Here is a 19,650-nt window from a genome sequence, read left to right as displayed (position 1 = left end):
CATTCAAGAGCGGCACCGACAATAAGGTACCTTTCTTACTAAACTTTAAGGGATGTTTTAACTCATAAAAAATCGATTTAAAAACTTGTGTCTCTGTCAAATTAAAATTTAGACCCTGCTTATTAATATAGAGTAAAAAAAGAAAAAATGATTTTTTTCGACATTTTACTTTAAGCGCGATCATCTCGGAAACCGACAACAAGGTACCATTTCCCAGATAACGCCACATATATCGAAAGATGGCAAAGATATTATCTGCGTATATAAATTGATCTGTGTATAATAACTGCCGATATAAATATGGTATAGTATTTTATCTGCAGATATATACAGGTTGATGTGAAAGCTCCGCTGCACGCGAGTAAATCTAGAAGAGATAGAAACGAAAACATTCTGTATAAACAATCCGCACCAAAAAACAAGTCTACTCAGTTTGAAGGATTTAGGCTGAATGTATCGCCTCGAATATTATCGTATCTGCGTAGTGTGTGATAGTTTCAGATCATTAAGTTATTATACGCAGATAAAATATTATCGTATCTGCGTAGTGTGTGACACGCTTAAAATATAAGTTATCTGCGCTGTGTGTGTTAGCTCATTGAATTGTATAGGGAGCGATATTGACAGATATGCCTTCAGATACAAATATCTTATCGTATCTGCTTAGTGTGTGACACGCTTTCAAAAGCGCCATTATAATTTTCTTTTGCACTGCAAACTGGAAAATGCCCCCCCGAAAAAAGTGGCGCCTACACGGAAAAAAGGATCTCTTAGATTAAGGCAATATACTTACCCTTGGTCAAGACAATAATATTTCGTATATAGCCGGACGCCATATTGTATTGGATGAAGACAAATATTGTCTTGGGTTCAAACTAATATCTTACACTAATCAATATTCCTGAGACTATGAATATTCTTGGTCAAAGAATTCCTTGTTTTCCGTGTAGAGCGCTCCCTTGCTCTACCCCAACTCGAAGTTCGTGTCGTGCGGTCCCTCTGACACACTATTTAATATGAGAGCGAGAGGGACGGTACGATACGAACTTCAAGTTTCGAGTTTCGTAGTAGCCCTGCTGAGGGACCGCACGACACGAACTTCGAGTTTCGAGTTTCGTAGTAGCCCAGCAGGCCCTACTACGAAGTGCAAAATTCGAACTTAGTATCTTGCCGTCCCGCTGACGCTTTTATTATTTAATACGAGAGCGAGAGGGACGGTACGATACGAACTTAGATTTTCGAATTTCGTAGTAACCCCCAAGGGCCGGCGCTTTTCGAAACTTAAATATTTATACTTAGTAACTTTCAAGCAGTATTTTTTTACTCGTTTTAACCGCCATTTAAACCATTACTCTTATAGCAATGAGGGCTATCGCGTATGAATTCGCCACTAGAGGCGCTAGTGTAGCGTGAGGTCTCCGAAATGTCAAATCTCATAGTTTTTGGGTGAGCTACGCGGGTTTATTTAAAATTAGAATAATTTTGTGAATATTTTGCAATATCTGAAATTAATTATAGCAAATATGCGTTCCGGGGCAATGAATGTCTGTGTTTTGAGACAGTTTTGTCTTTCGGAAACCTTTGTCCTCCCTTTTTTCCGAACAAAACGGGGACTATGCAACACTGTGGCATGCTCGATATTTTTATGGTACGGTTTTAAGGTGTATTAAATATGATTTTAATCTAAACTTTGTTTTTACGCCCGTAATAACAGACTTTGAAAGCCATACTTAAAAACCTCACGCAACAGTGCGCCATCTAGTGAGACAAAAAACGATAGCCCTCATTGAAATGTTTTTCAGTTACGTTACGTTACGAAAAAATTAAGTAATATTTTTTTAAGGATTTCTTATTTTGTACGGAATATTCCAAGTTTAGGTATATTTTATACCTTAGGCTGCTATTTACTCTTAAACCACTAATAATTCTCAAGAAAACTAAACCGTTATAGTTTTCCTTGTAAGTTTGATATACTTACTACCATCCTAATTTTTTTCAAATTTTTCCACTTACCGGTTTAGATTTTAAAGGGGGGGGGACGCTCGATTTAAATGAAATTTGGCACTTTCAAGTTGAATATTTTGCAAACAAATCACTGGATCGAAAAATCGTCTTAGCAACCCCCTAGTGGTTTTAAAAGACCTATCCATCCAACGATACCCCACACTACAAGGTTGGATGAGAAAAAAAAAACACCTCCGCTTTAAGTCTATGGGAGGTACTCTAAATTTTTTTTTGTATTTTTTATTGTACCATTTTGTTGGCATAGTTTACTTATATATTCGTGCAAAATTACAGCTTTCTAGCATTGATAGTTCCTGAGCAAAGCCGCAGACGGACAGACAAACAGACAGACATGGCGAAACTATAAGAGTTCCGTTTTTGCCATTTTGGCTATCATTTCAGCAGGTCTTGTGTGGATCTCCTCTTCAGCCGTGTGGTGTGTTTCCTCATCAGGTCATTTGCCAGTTTTTTAGGATGGTTTTCGATTGTTTTCTATTCTTATCCTATATTTGCCTCTGCATGTCGGAATCTCATGGAATCATTGTCGAAATGGGAATAATCGTATGAGAATTTAGTAAGATTCCGGAATTTCGATTCCTGTCGAATACTTAGTTCACTAACGAGCGAAGCGGGTATAGTCTCGTAGTTAATAGAATTGTAAACACACAATACCTAGCCTATTTTTCTAGAACAACTAACTGTCTTGCGTCCAATATTTTTTAATGTTTACCCAATTGTTCCATAGTCGACAAGCGTCCAATTTTATACAAAAGCCGGAATAATTGATTAATAGTATTATAGTGTACACTTGGTAAATAAGTTTATTGTGCTTCTACAATGGTTGGCAAACGGATATTGTTTGTTTTTCAAATGACGCAGTATTGGATTACATACGAAACGGGAAGCGATGATGGATGTGCTATTTCGCACCAATATTATAAAAAATATTTATTGAAGTTAAAATAATAGATTTATATATATTGATCTAAATTATAAAATACAATGGGGTAGTTTCCTAAAAATGGATTCTATGTATAATGGAGATAATATGTCAACTAAAACTATAAAGTAAATATTTATTAAGAAAATATTAAGAAAATACAAAATATCCATAGGACTAAAACTACTCATCATGTCAGCCGAAAGACGTCCACTGCTGGACATAGGCCTCCCCCAAGGCTCTCCACTCAGACCGGTCTTGTGCTTTCCGCATCCACCGCGATCCCGCGATCTTAACCAAGTCGTCGCTCCATCTTGTTGGAGGCCTACCGTCACTCGTCGAATCCGACTCGGCTGGGCAGCGTTCGGGAAGCTTCGCAGTGTCTTTTCGTCCAAATTACCGCAGTGTTTGAAGTCAAAAGTCTTTGACCAGTGTGTGTTGCCAGTGATGACATACGGATGCGAGACGTGGGCGCTAACGATGGGCCTCATGAGAAAGCTCAAAGTCACTCAGAGGGCTATGGAGAGGGCTATGCTCGGGGTTTCTCTGCGGGATAGAATTAGAAATGATGATATCCGCAGTAGAACTAAGGTTACCGACATAGCCCGAAGAATTGCGAAACTAAAGTGGCGGTGGGCGGGGCACATTGCTCGCAGGACGGATGGCCGATGGGGCCAGAAGGTTCTCGAATGGCGTCCGCGGACCGGGAGACTAAAACTACTATTAAATTAAAATAACTAAAACTAAAACTTTAATTAAAAACCGGCCAAGAGCGTGTCGGACACGCCCGAAATAGGGTTCCGTAGCCATTACGAAAAAATTAAGTAATATTTTTCTAAGAATTTCGTATTTTATACGGAATCTTCCATAGTTTAGGTATATTTTATACCTTAGGCTGCTATTTACTCTTAAACTACTAATAATTCTCAAGCAAACTTAGCCGTTATAGTTTTCCTTAAAAGTTTGATATACTTACTACCATCCTGAATTTTTTCAAATTTTTCCACCCACCGGTTTGGATTTTAGTGGGGGGAGACGCTCGATTTTAATGAAAATTTGCACTTTAAAGTTGAATATTTCGCAAACTCGCTGAATCGATAAATCGTCTGAGCAAACCCCTAATGGTTTTAAAAGACCTATCCAATTATACCCCACACTAGGGTTGGATGAGAAAAAAAATCACCCCCACTTTACGTCTATGGAAGGTACCCTAAAAAAAATGTTTTTTTTTTTAAATTTTAATTGTACTATTTTATCGGCATAGTCTACACATATATCCGTGATCCGTGCAAAATTACAGCTTTCTCGCATTGATAGTCTCTGAGCAAAGCCGCGGACGGACAGACGGACAGACAGACATGGCGAAACTATAAGGGTTCCGTTTTTGCCATTTTGGCTCGGGAACCCTAACAAGAGAGGTGGGCCTCTTGGCATGGTGCCCATCACGCCGGCAGCATTCCCTCGCTGAACTACGATTGCGTTTCTTTGCGCGAGAAAACATTATTGCGTGTCAAAATACTATAGGTATACAATTAAACTAAAAAAATGCTTATCACGGTCACGAAATGGCCCCAAATGGGGTTGACGATTATTCTATTCAGTGATCTGTTTGCGAAATATTCAACTTTAAAATGTAAAATGTCATTAAAATCGAGCGCCCCCCCCCCCCCGCTCTCTAAAATGTAAACTGTTGGGTGGATTTTTTTTTTTAAATTCAGAAAATTCAGGTAGTACTTACCCGAATATAACTAAGATTGCTTGAGAATTATTAGTAGTTTAAGAGTAAATGGCAGCCTCAGGTATAAAACATACCTAAACTTGGAAGATTCCGTACAAAATACGAAATCCTTAGAAAAATATTACTTAATTTTTTCGTAATGGCTACGGAACCCTATATCGGGCGTGTCCTTGGCCGGTTTTTATATTACCAGCGTATTTGACGTTAATTTACTTCCTGTGTCAAAAAGCGCCCCCCCCCTCCCTAATTATGTGACGTAATGTACTTATGCATAACCTCTAATGAAAGTTGGCGAATTGATCTGTCACAGAGATGAATACCATTTATTCAGAATCTAAATTTTAGATCTTTTGTTGTTTGAATGAATGATTGTCTTAAAATCTTTGAGTCGACTATATTAGTCTCGGCTTGACAAGGAAGGGCTGGGTAATTACAGGTAAAATACATAGGCTAGGCTACTTTTTATCCCGGAAAATGCATAGTTCCCGCGGGATAGCAATACACGAATTCTACGCGGACGGAGTTTCGGGCAAAAGCTAGTTTTCTGTGTAATTTTTTGCGCTGAATTGAATGAGACCATACCTACCCATACTTAAAGGATTAATATTTTACAAGATATGTAGGGTTTTTGTTGAAAAAAAAAACGGTCAAGTGCGAGTCGGACGTCGTACTTGAAGGGCTCCGTATCTCACTAAAATGTCTTAAAAACAGTTCACTAATAGTTTTTTGTGAAAAATTCTTATACAAGCTTCTTTTGCTGACTGTACTAAATTTGAGTTGAAAGTCTCCACCCGAACAAACAGTTATATTCCCACTCCCCCTGACCATACCCCTTCAAAGTGAGGTGTCATTTTCTATGTATTTTTGTGCGCTGAACCGAATGAGACCATACCCATACTCATAGGATCAATATTTTGCAAGATATGAAGGGTGTTTGTTGGAAACAGGTGACATCTATTTGGCATACTTTTTAATGTCCGAAACTGATTACGCATAACAGGTTTCGCATAATTTATTTACGCCTAATCCTAAACTTGCAGAAATTTAGTTCGGAATAATTCTGTATAAGTCGAATAATGGTTAACCCGAATTTATTCTAGCATAATATTAACATGGCCGAATTTTATTATGCATAATCTTGTTTAGCATATATGTCATTTAGCCGAATTTTGATAGTCCGAAATCCTGTCAAAATCTATGTCCGAAATAAATTAGGTACCTAATTACAAATTATTATTGATGACTAGAAAAATGGGTTATAAGGTTAGAATTGTATTTGTAATGGAACGAACAGCCACCAGTAAAAAAGGCACCGGCACAAAGGAGAGGGACGGGGGGCTAAGCCCCCCGCATGTAAAAACACAATCCTACGAAGGTTTTAAAAAAAAAAGAATATTTGATACTTGGGTAGGCGAAACAGTAAAGGGGGGACGAAGAGGGGGCATATAAGGAAAACCCAGGTAACGTGATTGCTGAACTATAGGCGGAATAGGAGCTCCGTCGACTTCACCTCAGAGTCGTTAAATAAGTCGTCAAAAGTTACATTAAGTATGCGAAAGTAACTTTCCACGTAACTAAGTTACGTAAGTAATTTTCTGCCTAAACAATATTCGGAATTCACAAATTACGCGTAAAGCCCATTCGGCTTACATAATATTGGTTATGCGTAAGAGAATCCTGCGTAAACTGTTATGCGAAAACAGATTCGGCATAAATACTATTATGCGGAAACAGATTATGCAAAATAGAATTATGACATAAAAAAATATGCGTAATCTAAACAAGGGGAGTTCAACACACACAACATACATGGAAACATAGAAAACAAAATATTTTTATTTTAACTGGACCAATTTTCGGTTTAAGCAACAATATAGGCTTCTCAGGATCACTGAGAGCAAACAGTATTACCATTACATCCACATCTTGAGAAACTATTGTAGGTAACTAAGTGATTTTTAGACTGTTCTATGTTTTCAACAAAAACCCTTCATATCTCGCAAAATATTAATCCTATGAGAGTGAGTGTAGTCTCATTCGATTCAGCGCAAAAAATTACATCGAAAATGACACCTCACTTGCCCTTGCACTTGATGTACACATTATGCCGCCAAAATATGCCATTTTACCTGTGCTATAAATCAATCAATATACATTAGGTACCTAGGAACCCAGGTACTGGAACTTATACATATAGACCGAGATAACATAATATTCGCAAGATGAGACTTACCGAGTGGAAACTAGCTTGAAATTCTCGTGAAAGTTTCTGGATAGTTCCTGGAAATTTCTAGCCTTTTTGGGAATATTTTATTATTTTATTCTATTGTTTCCTGCAACTTGTGCATAACTAGCTTGTCTTGATTAGGTTTCATCATAACCCGCCTATAGCAGTCCACTGCTGGACATAGGCCTCCCCCAATGAGCGCTGCACCCTGTCCTCGGCTCGACGCACCCGGCTTCTACCAGCAGCTGTTCGCATATCGTCATCCTACCTAGCCGGACGGCGTCCTACACTGTTTACCGCGACGCGGTCTCCACTCAAGAATTTGTTTACTACACCGGTTGATTCTTCGGCAGATATGGCCAGTCGATTAGGTTTACTAATCTGGCAACCTGACGGAAGCTCTGAAGTCCAAAATTGGGGTTTGCCAGCGAGCCATGCAGCGCAGCATGATAGGTTTAAAGCTCATGGATCGGATCCGGAACACCGCCTTGCGCTCCATTACTCAAATCACTGATTTAGGTCGAACGGCGTCTAAGCTGAAGAGGGACTGGGCTGGCCATATTTGCCGCATGCCGGACGAGTTTTGGGCCAAGATAACCACCGAGTGGATGCCACCAACTCGAAAAGGTGACCTGACAGACATAGACGGCGATGGCGGGACTAAGTGGACTTCTTCTTGATGGACTGGCCCTTGTATGCAGGGGACAGAGAGCAGTGGAAGTATCGGGGGGAAGTCTTGGGCTCAGCAGTGGGTCAAAATCATCATCTCAGCCTGTATACGTCCCACAGCTGGTCACAGGCACCCTCTCAGAATGAGAGGGCTTGGGCCGTAGTTCCCACGCGGGCCCAGTGCGGATTGGGAACTTCACATATACCATTGAATTGCTTCGCAGGTTTGTGCAGGTTTCCTCGCGATGTTTTCCCACCGTAAAGCTAATGTAATTTCGCACATGAAGTTCGAAAAAGTCAGAGGTGCGAGCCGGGGTTTGAACCCACGATCCTCTGCTTGAGAGGCCATAGGTTAAACCACTCGGCCGCCACGGCTTCAAAATAGTGGGTCAAAATAGTCAAAAATAAATAATGATCATGCTGAGTTGGGACCATTTTGCGACAAAATTTGTCTCGATTTCCTTGTTTATTTTTCTTTGCCTTGTAAATGTCACGAATAAATGTTTTTTTTTCTTTCTTTTCTTTTAATGATATCTGGCAACCCTAATATAATTTACCAAAAAATAATGTCTAATTCTGGCCATCAAAACACTATTATGTCTTCTGTGTCAATTGGTCACAAAAGTCTTTGTGTACAGGTGTAATCTCTAACAAAACACTACACGTGACAACAATACAAAGTATTTCTATTTCTTAGCATTCAATTAATTTCTATGGCGTGCAAAATCCATTGTCATCTACTCCACAGTAAAATGTTTAAATTTTCCACATCACCATAAAACTGGTTTAAAAATAATTCACAATATTTCGCAAATGATTGTAATAGTCTGGCTGAACTGAACATCTATCTTGTTTTTTTTTTATTGATTATTGACATTTTCTCCATGATGCTCGAAGTATAATACTTGAATCAAACATACTCGTATTTGTATGTTTTTGTTTTAATCTCATCTCAATCTAGGTAAAATCTGTATGTTGCTTAAGGTCGGAGCAAAGCAATTATAGGTATTTAGTTCACTGATATGGTATGGACCTCCGCAAAATAACCCCTGATTCAATAAATTATTTAAGTAAGGCCTTTAAAACAAATGCATAGTTTGAAAACATGTATTTTACATTTAATTTGATGAAACTAGTTTTTTAGTAGTTTAATTTCTTCAATAATTCATTCATCTTTGGATCTTCCACATAGTTTTATGTTAATATGGTCCACAAGAATCACAGAAGTATATCTCTATTATAAATCTTCATACGTGCGTTAACCCTTCATGCTTACGGCACAGAATAAGAATATCTACGGTGGGTTAGGTGCACATACTCGTACAGAACTAGAATATGAAATTAATTACAGGATAAGCCCTACCAAGTGCAAAATTCGAACTTGAGAGGGACGGTACGATACGAACTTCAATTTTTGAATTTCGAAGTAGCCCCTCCAGTTCCAAAGAGGGCGGGCTTTAAACTAAATACCTACATACTGTGTTAACTAACGAATACACGAGTCTTTACCTACAAATAAAACAATGTTTTCAAATATAATAATTTTATTGAATACATGTTGACAAAAAGTATTAGAACAGAGTACAACAATCAAAAAATAAATGGTATAACGTTGTTACTATGTAGAAAAAATATGAATTTGTTACTTATTAAAGTGCCATTATTTTTCATACTTACTCTAATCCAGGGTTACTCAAAGTGGGGTACGCGAACCCCTAGGGGCTCGCTATTTGATGGTAGGGGGTTCGCGACAAGGTTTACGTGACTCCAAAAACCACCAGGCTGCAAGACTAGCAAGGTGATTAAGATTGTTTTTTGTAGTCTTTTTGTATTTGTTATAAAAATAACAACTACAAACTAAAAACAACAACTAAAAAGTTTCTCCAACAGTCAATTTTATTACTTTCTTTTGGGGTTCGCTATCGTCTAGAAACTTTAACAGGGGTACGTGGAGCCATAAGTTTGAGAAACGAGAAACCCTGTTCTAATCCTATTAGTAATAAAATTATAAATGTGTATGAGCGCGTGCATGCGTGTGTGTACCTATTTGTTACTCCTACTACGCACTAAAACGACTGGACGGTTTTAGATGAAACTTGGTGTGCAGGTAGCCGGATTTCTGGAATAACACAAAGGCCAATTTTATCCCTATGTTCCCACAGGATCGGGATAAAATTGCGAAAAATCAATCACTAAATTGACTGGAAACTTGGCAGGGATGTTTTTATGCAACGTAAATGAAGATTAGTTATAGAAAAAAACCCGTAGTTTTAATTCAATTGCCAGATGTATTGATAAACGCGTTATTATTTTGTATGGTCTTTGTGATAGTTCGTCCTGTGTTGATTTATATGTACATGGAGGGCGAGTTTTCTATATTACAACACATATTTATATCGTATAGGTATAGATATAGATTTCTTACTCGTGTGGTAGAAACAATAACGTAAAAAGTTGTAGTTCATTGATATAGACGTCTCCAAATTAACGTTAGAATCAATCGAATTATCTTATTACAAAAATAACACAAAATCAATAAAATACATAAGAAATACGAACTTGTTTGAAATCACTGTGTACAGCACCAATGATGTATTAGGTATATATCCAACCGCATACTTTATAACTGTTTCCATAGGAACTTTATTTTATGTATAAACGAGTAAAAAAAAGAGTTTCATCGGTAAAATAAAATCAAAAACATATTTGCGTTTTTATCTGGATACATTGAACTGAATTAAAATAGATGTATTGCGTTAAAAAAAAACATCACACTTGGTCGTTAACAGTGTCGTATCATGCAGGCTACCTTGGTTGCAACCCCCCAAATAAAACCCTCGACCTTAATGTGCTTGTCATGAAACCCGTGGTCGGTAAATGAGTCATTGCGCGTACAAATTTTCTTGTCTTGAAGCCCAAGGTCGGTAAATGAGTCAATGCCCGTACTGATGCTGCTGCGCGCGCTGGCCCACACGCACACGCACGTCAGGCGCGTGCTGCGGGAAGGGAAGGGCGGCGTTGCCTAAGGTATCGCCAATATTTGGAACAATTATATTTTTTCTTTTAGAAAGTCTCAAAAAAAAAGCCTCAGTCTTCGACTTCGGGCTTCTAATAGACTCTCGTTCGTAATTCCTTATTTACCTTATTATACAAGGCATGTTTTAAAGAATTACAAATATTGGTATTTCGTTTTCTGAACGAAACTCACGTGGCTTTAGCATTTTCTTTTGGGTAGTATATAGTTAATTAACGGAATGTGACTTAATTTCTAGGTCGTGCTGAGACACCGACTTCGAGCTAGTAGGTACCTAGTGCTAGAAAAATACTTTCAAGGGTTTTGTAGTCGGTTCCATTTTTTGTTATTTTTTTTGGAGTCGGTTTTACTTTTTTGTTAAAAAATTTCTTTATTTCTCACTTTTTAATGATTCATAGCCAAAGTACATCTCACAACGATTCCATGAAGCCCAAACACGGCTTAGTTACGTTGTTTTATAACAGAGTTCCGTTGCCTACCTTCCGGCTTCAGCATCAGATCAGTTCGAAAGAATCATTAACTTAAAGCTCCTTCTTAGTCGCTTATCTAGGTATATTAATAATGATCGGTTATAGACGAGCGAGCATTACTTAGCTTTGACGAGTTCCATTGGTCATCTACGGTCTTCTTCATCAGGCCCAGGTTACCAAATGATACTTTCTGAATGTAAATGCTTATCTTAATGCTAAAAATGCCAAAATCGCCATAGGTGTGCCTATAAAATTTTGTGGTTTGCCCTCGATTTCCCTAGGATCCCATCATCAGATCTTGACTTGGTGACAATGGGACCACCTCAGAAGAGTACCCTTTATTGACTGAGTAATCGGCGAACATACATAAAAAAACAAACATTGGAACATAGAACCTCCTCCTTTTTTGAAGTCGGTTAAAAATACGATGAGAAAGCATTAAGTATACGCATTATTGTATCTGTAGCCGTGTATCAACTGTTAATTCTTTATTCACTCTAGTTCCCTGTTAGTAGTCGCAAAGAAATACTATAGACTTGGAAAAGTTAATAATTAACCTTTCATCCAAATAAGTTAAACGTACGAGTGCTTGTCACTGCCCCAATAGTTGTCATCTTTAATCTCATGTCATAGCAAAAGAGATGACAGCAGGTTGTCGTCTATTGGGCACTAGCGTTTACCTTACAATACAAAAGGTAAGGAGTAAAGTAAGTAAAGGAGTTCGGAAAACATAAACTTTCATCAAGTCAAATGTTTACTAATGTTTCGGCGAAAATTATTTAGCAAATTATTAGCTCCCAAACTATTTATCCCATATTTTTATTTAGGCGAAATGTTATTTCCCAACTCAACATTTCGCACTGATATCATTTCCCAACTAAGTATCATTTGATAAATTATTATTATGCAAATTATTACCTGGGATTTTTTAAAGATGTCATTTATGTTTTGGTCAAATATGTATTGATTGGCATACCTTAACTTAGCAACATATTGAATAGCATCCAAGCATCCAACCTACTTTCCTAGTCTAGGAAAGTAGGTTGAATGCCATACAATAACCTACTGTGGATGCCATTCAATGCCACTGTGGTAGTTATCCTGGCTGCTATAAAAAAAAACCTAACATCAAAGGTTAGCCTTCTGCTCTGAACCGTCTTGCTCGCTCGCACAAATTTTGAAGTACAACTTTGCAATATTAAAATTGGCCAAATGTTATTTGACAATTTGTTATTTGCCTAAGCCAATCATTTGCTACATAATTATTTTCCACATAAAAGTGTGATGAAGTAAAATTTTGCAATGTAAAAATGTTGCGAAATAAGAAAAATGCGAATTAAAGTTATGCCAAATGAAACTTCGGAAAAGATTGGGTGCTAAGTGAAATTTGGCGAAAATTGTTTCGCCGAAAAGGCAGTACACCCAAGTCAAAATATGATATTGGTGAAATAGATGTTCTAGTTACAATATTAACGGGTTTATTACATGAATTTACTTCTTTTTCGTCAAGAACATATAATTCAGCAGCCCCCTGTCCTTCGTTATGTAGACCAGTTTTGGTCCATGTTCTTTATCCAACGCCTTCACCAACTCTTGACCGTTCTCCGGTAAATCCAAATACATGACCTCAAAGTTCTTCTTCGCATTATCATCTTTTTCAGCTTGAGCACTCCTTTCTTTCTCCAATTCATGCAGCCTAGCCTTTTCTCTATGATGATCGATTTCATCCAGCTCGTCATCGTTTAGTTGGCAGTCGTTTACGGAGAGTTGCAGCATCGTCTCTTTTTCTTCCACCTCATCAGCTGTGTGTTGTTCAATGGCCAGTTTGATCAGCCTGATGTCAAAGTGCTCATGTTCCATTTGCAGGTTGGCCAAGAAGTCGCCCAGTTTCTCCACTATGATGTCGATTTGTTCCTCCTTTTCTGGTGACATGTGGATACAGCTGGGTCGAGATTTGGGACGTGGTGGTTCTGAAAATAAAGCAATTAAGTATGAATGAATGAAGTACCTCATATGCTCACAAAATATCCGACAATATGCTTCCAACGCTAGGCTTATTTTGAACCAAAAGCGTAAAATTTTGTACATACAGATTCCATTTACTAATTTTAAGATCGCAAAGAATAATGAAAAAAACGTACAGTTGAATTGAGACCCTCCTCCTTTTTTGAAGGCGGTTTGAAAAGGCAACCTGGCAGAACTGGACAGCGAAGCCAGGATGAACTGGACTAGGTACTTCTTGAAGGACTGGCCCTTGTATGCAGGGGACAGAGAGCAGTGGAAGTATCGGGGGAAGGCCTTTGCTTAACAGTGGGACAGAATAGGCTAACAATAATATGAAATAAAGAGGGATTTTTCCGAATTTCCACGAGCTCTACAATGGGGGCGAAGCCGTGGCCGCAAGCAAGTCTAAGTATGTTGGTTTATTTTGTGTTTGTTTTTTGCAGCTCTGTAATTACTGAACCGAATTCATTTACTAAACGTTAGGGCTCCACAGAAAACCAGCGTTACCGTTAATGGCGCCGCCATACAAATTTCAATTCTCGTCTCGCCTCGTCTCGTCTCGCCTCGCCGGTGGAAAATCACCTTAATAGTGTTTGAGGGATAAAAGGATTACATTTTTTTCAACTGTAATGTTTAGTTTATTTTTCATTCGGACTTATGTTGTCTCGTGCTACTCTGAACCATTCTGCTGTTGGTTTTAAGCTAATCTAGGATTAAAATTAATAATTACAGGTTATTGCACCTTGACTAGGCAGCCCGACCGCTAGACTTATTATCTGAAACAAAGAGAAACGTCAATTAAATATCTTGACGGATTTTTTAATAAAGAATTAGAATAAATAAAAAACTAGATCACAACAAAATAGATAACAACAAATAAAAAACTAAAACTAGATTAAAATTAAATAAACTAAACTAAAACTACAATAAAAAATAAAATAAAATAAAAATGTGTTTATTTAAAATCCATACTTTATTTTAATATTATAAATGCGTAAGTGTGTTTGTATGTTTGTGTGTTTGTCCGTCTTTCACGCCGTAATGGAGCGACGGATCGACGTGATTTTTGGCACAGAGATAGTTTATGGGCCCGAGAATGACATAGGCTACTTTTTATCCCGGAAAAATGCACAGTGCCCGAGGGAACAGCGCGCGATAACCGAATACCACGCGGGCGGAGCCGCGGGCAAGCTAGTCATTCTATAAATGGCCACTGAGGCATGGTACTGTAAACTTTTTCGTGCTTGTTCGCTTTAGAACTGGCAACCAAGTTCTATTTTTAATATTGTAATTTTAAAAAAATAGCGTACGGACGCAAGGGAGTCTAGGGGACTTGTACTCTAGCATTTCTAGCAGCTAAAGAAGACGGATCGAAACAAACTCGAAAGATAAAAGTATGATTTTTATTTGCTAGCATCGAGTATTACAGTAGGAACCAAAGACGCTGGCAGCATTTCCTAGCTGGATTGAAAGACTGATGCATTGAGCAAGGAAGCTGCCAGCTCATCGGTCTCCTGTGGTATCTCTGAGTCGCTTCGATAAGTCTTTGAAGGGACTCAGAGCGCCAGGGCCCCACGGACCAAGGGTATCGACGCCGAAAGGTACAAAATTATATTCGGCGCCGAGACCACTGTACTTTCACTGTACTTGTCTAATAAATAGTTTAATTTGAGATTTTAGTAAGTGTAAGTAAATAACTTAATCTCAAATAATACTGAGCTGAGATTGTGTTGTGTTCAACTGAGATTGTGTTGGCCGCTGCGGGTCTATAGCTCGCAGCGCAGTCTCCAGGAAATCAAGAACATAGTACCTACCATCCATTCTCTTTCCATTTTCTGATTTCCTCACGTTTTAGTTAACAATTAATAATTTTTATTATTGAAAAATAAAATGTAAATATAAGCCAACGTGATATATTATTACACAAAAGTTTATTGTAACAGCTGTTTGTTTCTGTAGACTTATAACAATTGTTTTCTGAAAAATATTCAGCTTGAAAACAAAGTTAAATTGTTTGTCAAGATTATATTCTTAGGGTTCTGCATTAAAATGGTAAACTCGGAACCACACAGTTTAGATGTGTGGAGATTTTATTGTCTGTTAATGTATATTTCAGAATCATATTATACATAATTTTGACACTGGGAGACTATACATGTCCAATAATGTTTAATTTTCCTTTTATTTATTTATATGACGCGTGACGGTGGAAGCATTGTACACTTACACTGAACGTTAAATATACTCGTAGTAAAGATATTTAGTTTTGTAACTAAAGGACCCCATACATCCCTGTATTTTTATGTATTTTTAAAATTTTGTACCATAATTTAAGTATGTGTATTTTATTTGTAATTATTTATTAACAACAAACCCAAATCAAGAGGATCGAGATGCAGACTCCTCAAGTGCACATAGACGGAGTTCCTCTGGAACGTGTAGTTTATGAGGCTCGTAACTTGGGTGTTATATTCGACGGAGCTTTGCGCTTTGAGGGTCATGTTTTGGAGCTGATGCGCAACTGCTTTTACAGGCTTCAAGTTCTGTACCGGATACGCGAGTGTCTGTCTGTGGACGTCCGTGTCAGATTGTGCCATGCCCTCATACTGTCTAAGCTTAATTATGCAGACACAGACACACTAAGAGAGTCATACAGCGGGTTCAAAATGCTTGCGCACCGCACGGTTTTGTTTTCCTGTTCCCCGTCGCGGCCACATTACACCTTTTCTTAATAAAAATAATTTAATTAATATGGAGGCACTACTACTCTGCACTTTGCGTCATTACTATTTGGAGTAATAAAAAACGGGGAACCTTGTTATCTGCGCAGAAAACTCGTATTTTCTCAGCGTCAGGTGAGACAGACTTTACAGCTTCGATGCCCACGACACCATACGGCTGCCTTTCGTGGTAGCTTTCCGTTTGCTGCCTCGAAGTGTTGGAATGACTTGCCTCCCCAATAAAATACAAACTGCGCCTTAAGCTATTCTTAGCGGAGATGCAAAAATCCCAATAGGCAGTCACGCAAATCACAAAGTGCACGCACTCCACGCACACACACACACACACACACACACACACACACACACACACACACACACACACACACACACACAAATGCATGCACAATGTTTCTATAATTATACTGATTGTTATAAGTAAACTGTAACTGAATGTTTCGTCCTGTAATCCTCGTTTTGTAACAAGTAGTGATTCGTAATATAGTCAGTCTGATACTGGGATGTGTCCCTGGTGACAGCCACCTATGTAACTGTAACTGGCGTCACTGAAAATCAGCGTTGCGAAATAATCTTCAGATCGCCATTGAGTGGCGGCCATTTTGGCTGGTAGGAATAGGCATGGATGTGCTTCTGTATGTGTATCTATTTTTATCAGCCAATAAACCATTCTTATTCTTATTCTTATAAAAAAAAAATACTTTCGGCCAAGTTTCTTGCGACGCATTTTTCTTGGCAATGATGGTCTTTTCGAAAGCGCAGGCAGTTTAAAAAAAACATGTAAAAGAGCTCTTTGCGGCCTATTTGCAGAATAAACTATTTGAAATTTGTCCGTCTGTACGTCAGTCTACGAGTATTAAGACTACTATTACCTACTTTCTCAGAAACAAGTACTTAGAGGTGAGTTTAAATACCCAAGACCCAAGGGCCTAGGGTAGGGTCTAGGACAAAAGTAGATATTTTTCTAAAGTCATTGAATTTAATCAAATTAATATCTTTCTGTGGCAATAGAGGAGAATTGGTTTTCTTGCTTGATTCATGTTGTTTTATTATTTATTTATTTATTCAAAAGATAAATAAATAATAATAAATGATTTATTGAATCAGGCGTTACTTTGCGGATGTCCATGTCAATGAATTATCCCCATTTCCTTATCCTTTTTAGGGTTCCGTAGTCAACTAAGGGTAAGCTTAGAGACCGTTAGTACTAGAAAGCTGTAATTTGACATGAATATACATACATATCAGTCACGCCGACAGTGGTAAAATAAAAAAAACCTCCCATAGACGTTAAGTGGGGGTGAGTTTTTTTTCTCGACTAATCCTATATTGTGGGGTATCGTTGGATAGGTGTTTTAAAACCATTGCTTTAGGTTGCTAAGACAATTTTTCTATTCGTGATCTGTTTGCGAAATATTCAACTTTAAATTGCACATTTTCATTGAAATCGAGCGACCCTCTAAAATCTACTGTTAGGTGGAAAATTTTTGAAAAAATTCGGAATAGTAGTAAATATATCAAATTTACAAGGAAAATTATAGCGGCTAAGATTGCTTGAGAATTATTAGTAGTTTAAGAGTAAATAGCAGCCTAAGGTATAATACTTAAACTTGGAAGATTCAGTACACAATACGAAGTACTTAGAAAAAAAAAAATTTTTTTTCGTAATGGCCACGGAACCCTATCCTGGGCGTGTCCGACACGCTCTTGGCCGGTTTTTTCTTATTAGAATTTGAATTTGGAAAAAAATTGGGAACCTGGTTTAGGGGGTTACAAGCAAGGCCTGCATGCTACGACGAGCAAGTTAGATGAAAAAAAACCGGCCAAGAGCGTGTCGGACACGCCCAAGATAGGGTTCCGTAGCCATTACGAAAAAAATCAAGTAATATTATGTGCGTTATAACACAATTAAAACACTTACTACAGTCTTAAAATCTATTACCAGAAAAAGAGCGTATATATCTTCACGGCACTTACATCCTTTTGTTGAGAAGCGCAGTTTTTCGGCAATAACTTAAAAACGGTATATCCGATCATGTTGAAACCAATTTTCGTTGAAAGTATTTATTAAGCGTTACCTTTTCATATTTTTGCATATTTTTTGGACAAACGGTTTACAAGATAGAGGGGGGGACACAATTTTTGCTACTTCACGTAATCAAAAAAGTTTTTGAGAAACCTTGCTATCTTTTCAAAAGAGCTGTCGAACTATGTGCCACACGTTGATGCGAATTAAAAAAAAAACAATTTCTGTTACGTTACGTGTATGGAGTGCCCCCCCTATAAATATTTATTTTTGTAATTTAACTACAAAACTAAATAGTGGCTTTGACAAGACATCTGTACTCCAAATTTCATTGATATACATCTTGTAGTTTTCGAGTAAAATGCCTGTGACAGACAGACAGACAGACAGATGGACTTGACGAAACTATAAGGGTTCTGCTTTTGACATTTTGGCGCCGGAACCCTAAAAACATTATTAGGTAAATAATAAAAATAAATAAATATCATGGGATACTTGTAAATAGAGTTCTACGAGTTTGTATGTACATACAATACAAACATCAATAATTAACCTAAATAAATAGTGTAACACACTAAGCAAAGCTTGTACTATAGGTAGATACTAGGCAACGGATAAACATACTTATATATACATATCATCATCATCTCAGCCTATATACGTCCCACTGCTGAGCACAGGCCTCCTCTCACAATGGAAGGGCCTTGGGCCGTAGGTCCCCAGCCCAGTGCACATATTAAATTATATATTACGAGTATATATTATAAACACTTACAAAGGACCAAAGTATTATATCCCACCGCATGTTGTCAGCCTGTCTGCTTCGCCGAGTAGCCCAAGAACAACTGAATAAACGCAAATTCTCTACGCACTATGTCACAGATATTAGCTATGCTTTTTGTTAGTGCGTAGTTGGACATTTTGCTAAGTTAAGACATAGTATATTCAGATATCCTACTAATATTTTAAATGCGAAAGTTTGTGAGTATGTGTGTGTGTGTTTGTTACTCCTTCACGCTAAAATGGCTGGACGGATTTGGATGAAATTTGGTATGTTGAGCTGGACATCTGGAATAACACATAGGCTTTTTATTCCGATATTCCCACGGGACCGGAAGAAAATCTTGAAATGTCTGCTTAAAAGGTCATAAGTTCATACAGAGGTCTGGAGAAAGTTGAACAGAATGTGTTGTTTAGAGTATTTCTAATCTATGTACAAATATATTAGACTATCGCGGTCAATATTTCATTATTTCATGAATTAAATTCGGGTTTCATGGCGCATGCAACTGTGCCCAAATATCGAGCTTCAGTAAAATCAAGGTACGCGGAACAAAACCCTAATTTGATTCATAAAATTATGTACAAAGCCTCATAACGTCATTACAACTGTAAGAAAAGCGAAGTGCTTGTTTTCAAATGAAGGTATGTAAGATCTATAATAAGCTTCCATCAGAATTGGAACTGTTGCCTATGCCACGTTTCAAACAGAGATTGTTGACATTCCTTGTTAATAAATGTTATTATTCCGTTTCTGATTACTTGAATGACAATTTCATATATATATTTTTTTTACAAAAACGACTATAAGTAATAAAAATGTGAATCATAATTTATATTTATATTTTGTAACTTGCTGAATTTATAAATTCAATTTGTAAGTTGGTTAGTTACAATTTTTTAATTTGATTATAAATTTTAATTTTTTATTTTATCTCAATTTCTAATTTGATTATATTTTTTTAATTTGTTTCAACTGACTATATTTTTGAAGTGTATTTGAAGTCTGTAGCGTTTTAA

General features: G+C 37.5%; 1 protein-coding gene across 1 annotated transcript; it reads right to left on the bottom strand.

The window, feature by feature from the left end:
* Positions 1-9,454: 9,454 nt before the first annotated feature.
* Positions 9,455-18,719, bottom strand: LOC141444675 (uncharacterized). Its single transcript, XM_074110260.1, has 3 exons — positions 18,626-18,719; positions 13,829-13,862; positions 9,455-13,052 (listed from the first exon to the last, which is right to left on the bottom strand). Exons 1-3 carry the CDS (start codon positions 18,653-18,655, stop codon positions 12,574-12,576), a joined length of 543 nt encoding a protein of 180 aa, XP_073966361.1. The 5' UTR covers positions 18,656-18,719; the 3' UTR covers positions 9,455-12,573.
* Between the last annotated feature and the right edge of the window lie 931 nt (positions 18,720-19,650).

Source organism: Choristoneura fumiferana, chromosome 30, assembly GCF_025370935.1.
Source record: "Choristoneura fumiferana chromosome 30, NRCan_CFum_1, whole genome shotgun sequence".
Lineage (NCBI taxonomy): Eukaryota > Metazoa > Arthropoda > Insecta > Lepidoptera > Tortricidae > Choristoneura > Choristoneura fumiferana.
The sequence above is the reverse complement of the archived record's forward strand: the minus strand, read 5'-3'. Positions and strand labels throughout refer to the sequence as shown.

What these genes read in the sequence shown, in the direction of transcription:
- LOC141444675 (XM_074110260.1), bottom strand. Translation starts at nt 18,655, where the DNA reads ATGCGGTGGGATATAATACTTTGGTCCTTT. An exon ending in ATATAATACTTTGGTCCTTT is followed by an intron (nt 13,863 to 18,625) that starts GTAAGTGTTTAT and finishes TCTTTGTTTCAG; the next exon opens with ATAATAAGTCTAGCGGTCGG. An exon ending in GGTCGGGCTGCCTAGTCAAG is followed by an intron (nt 13,053 to 13,828) that starts GTGCAATAACCT and finishes CTTTATTTTCAG; the next exon opens with AACCACCACGTCCCAAATCT.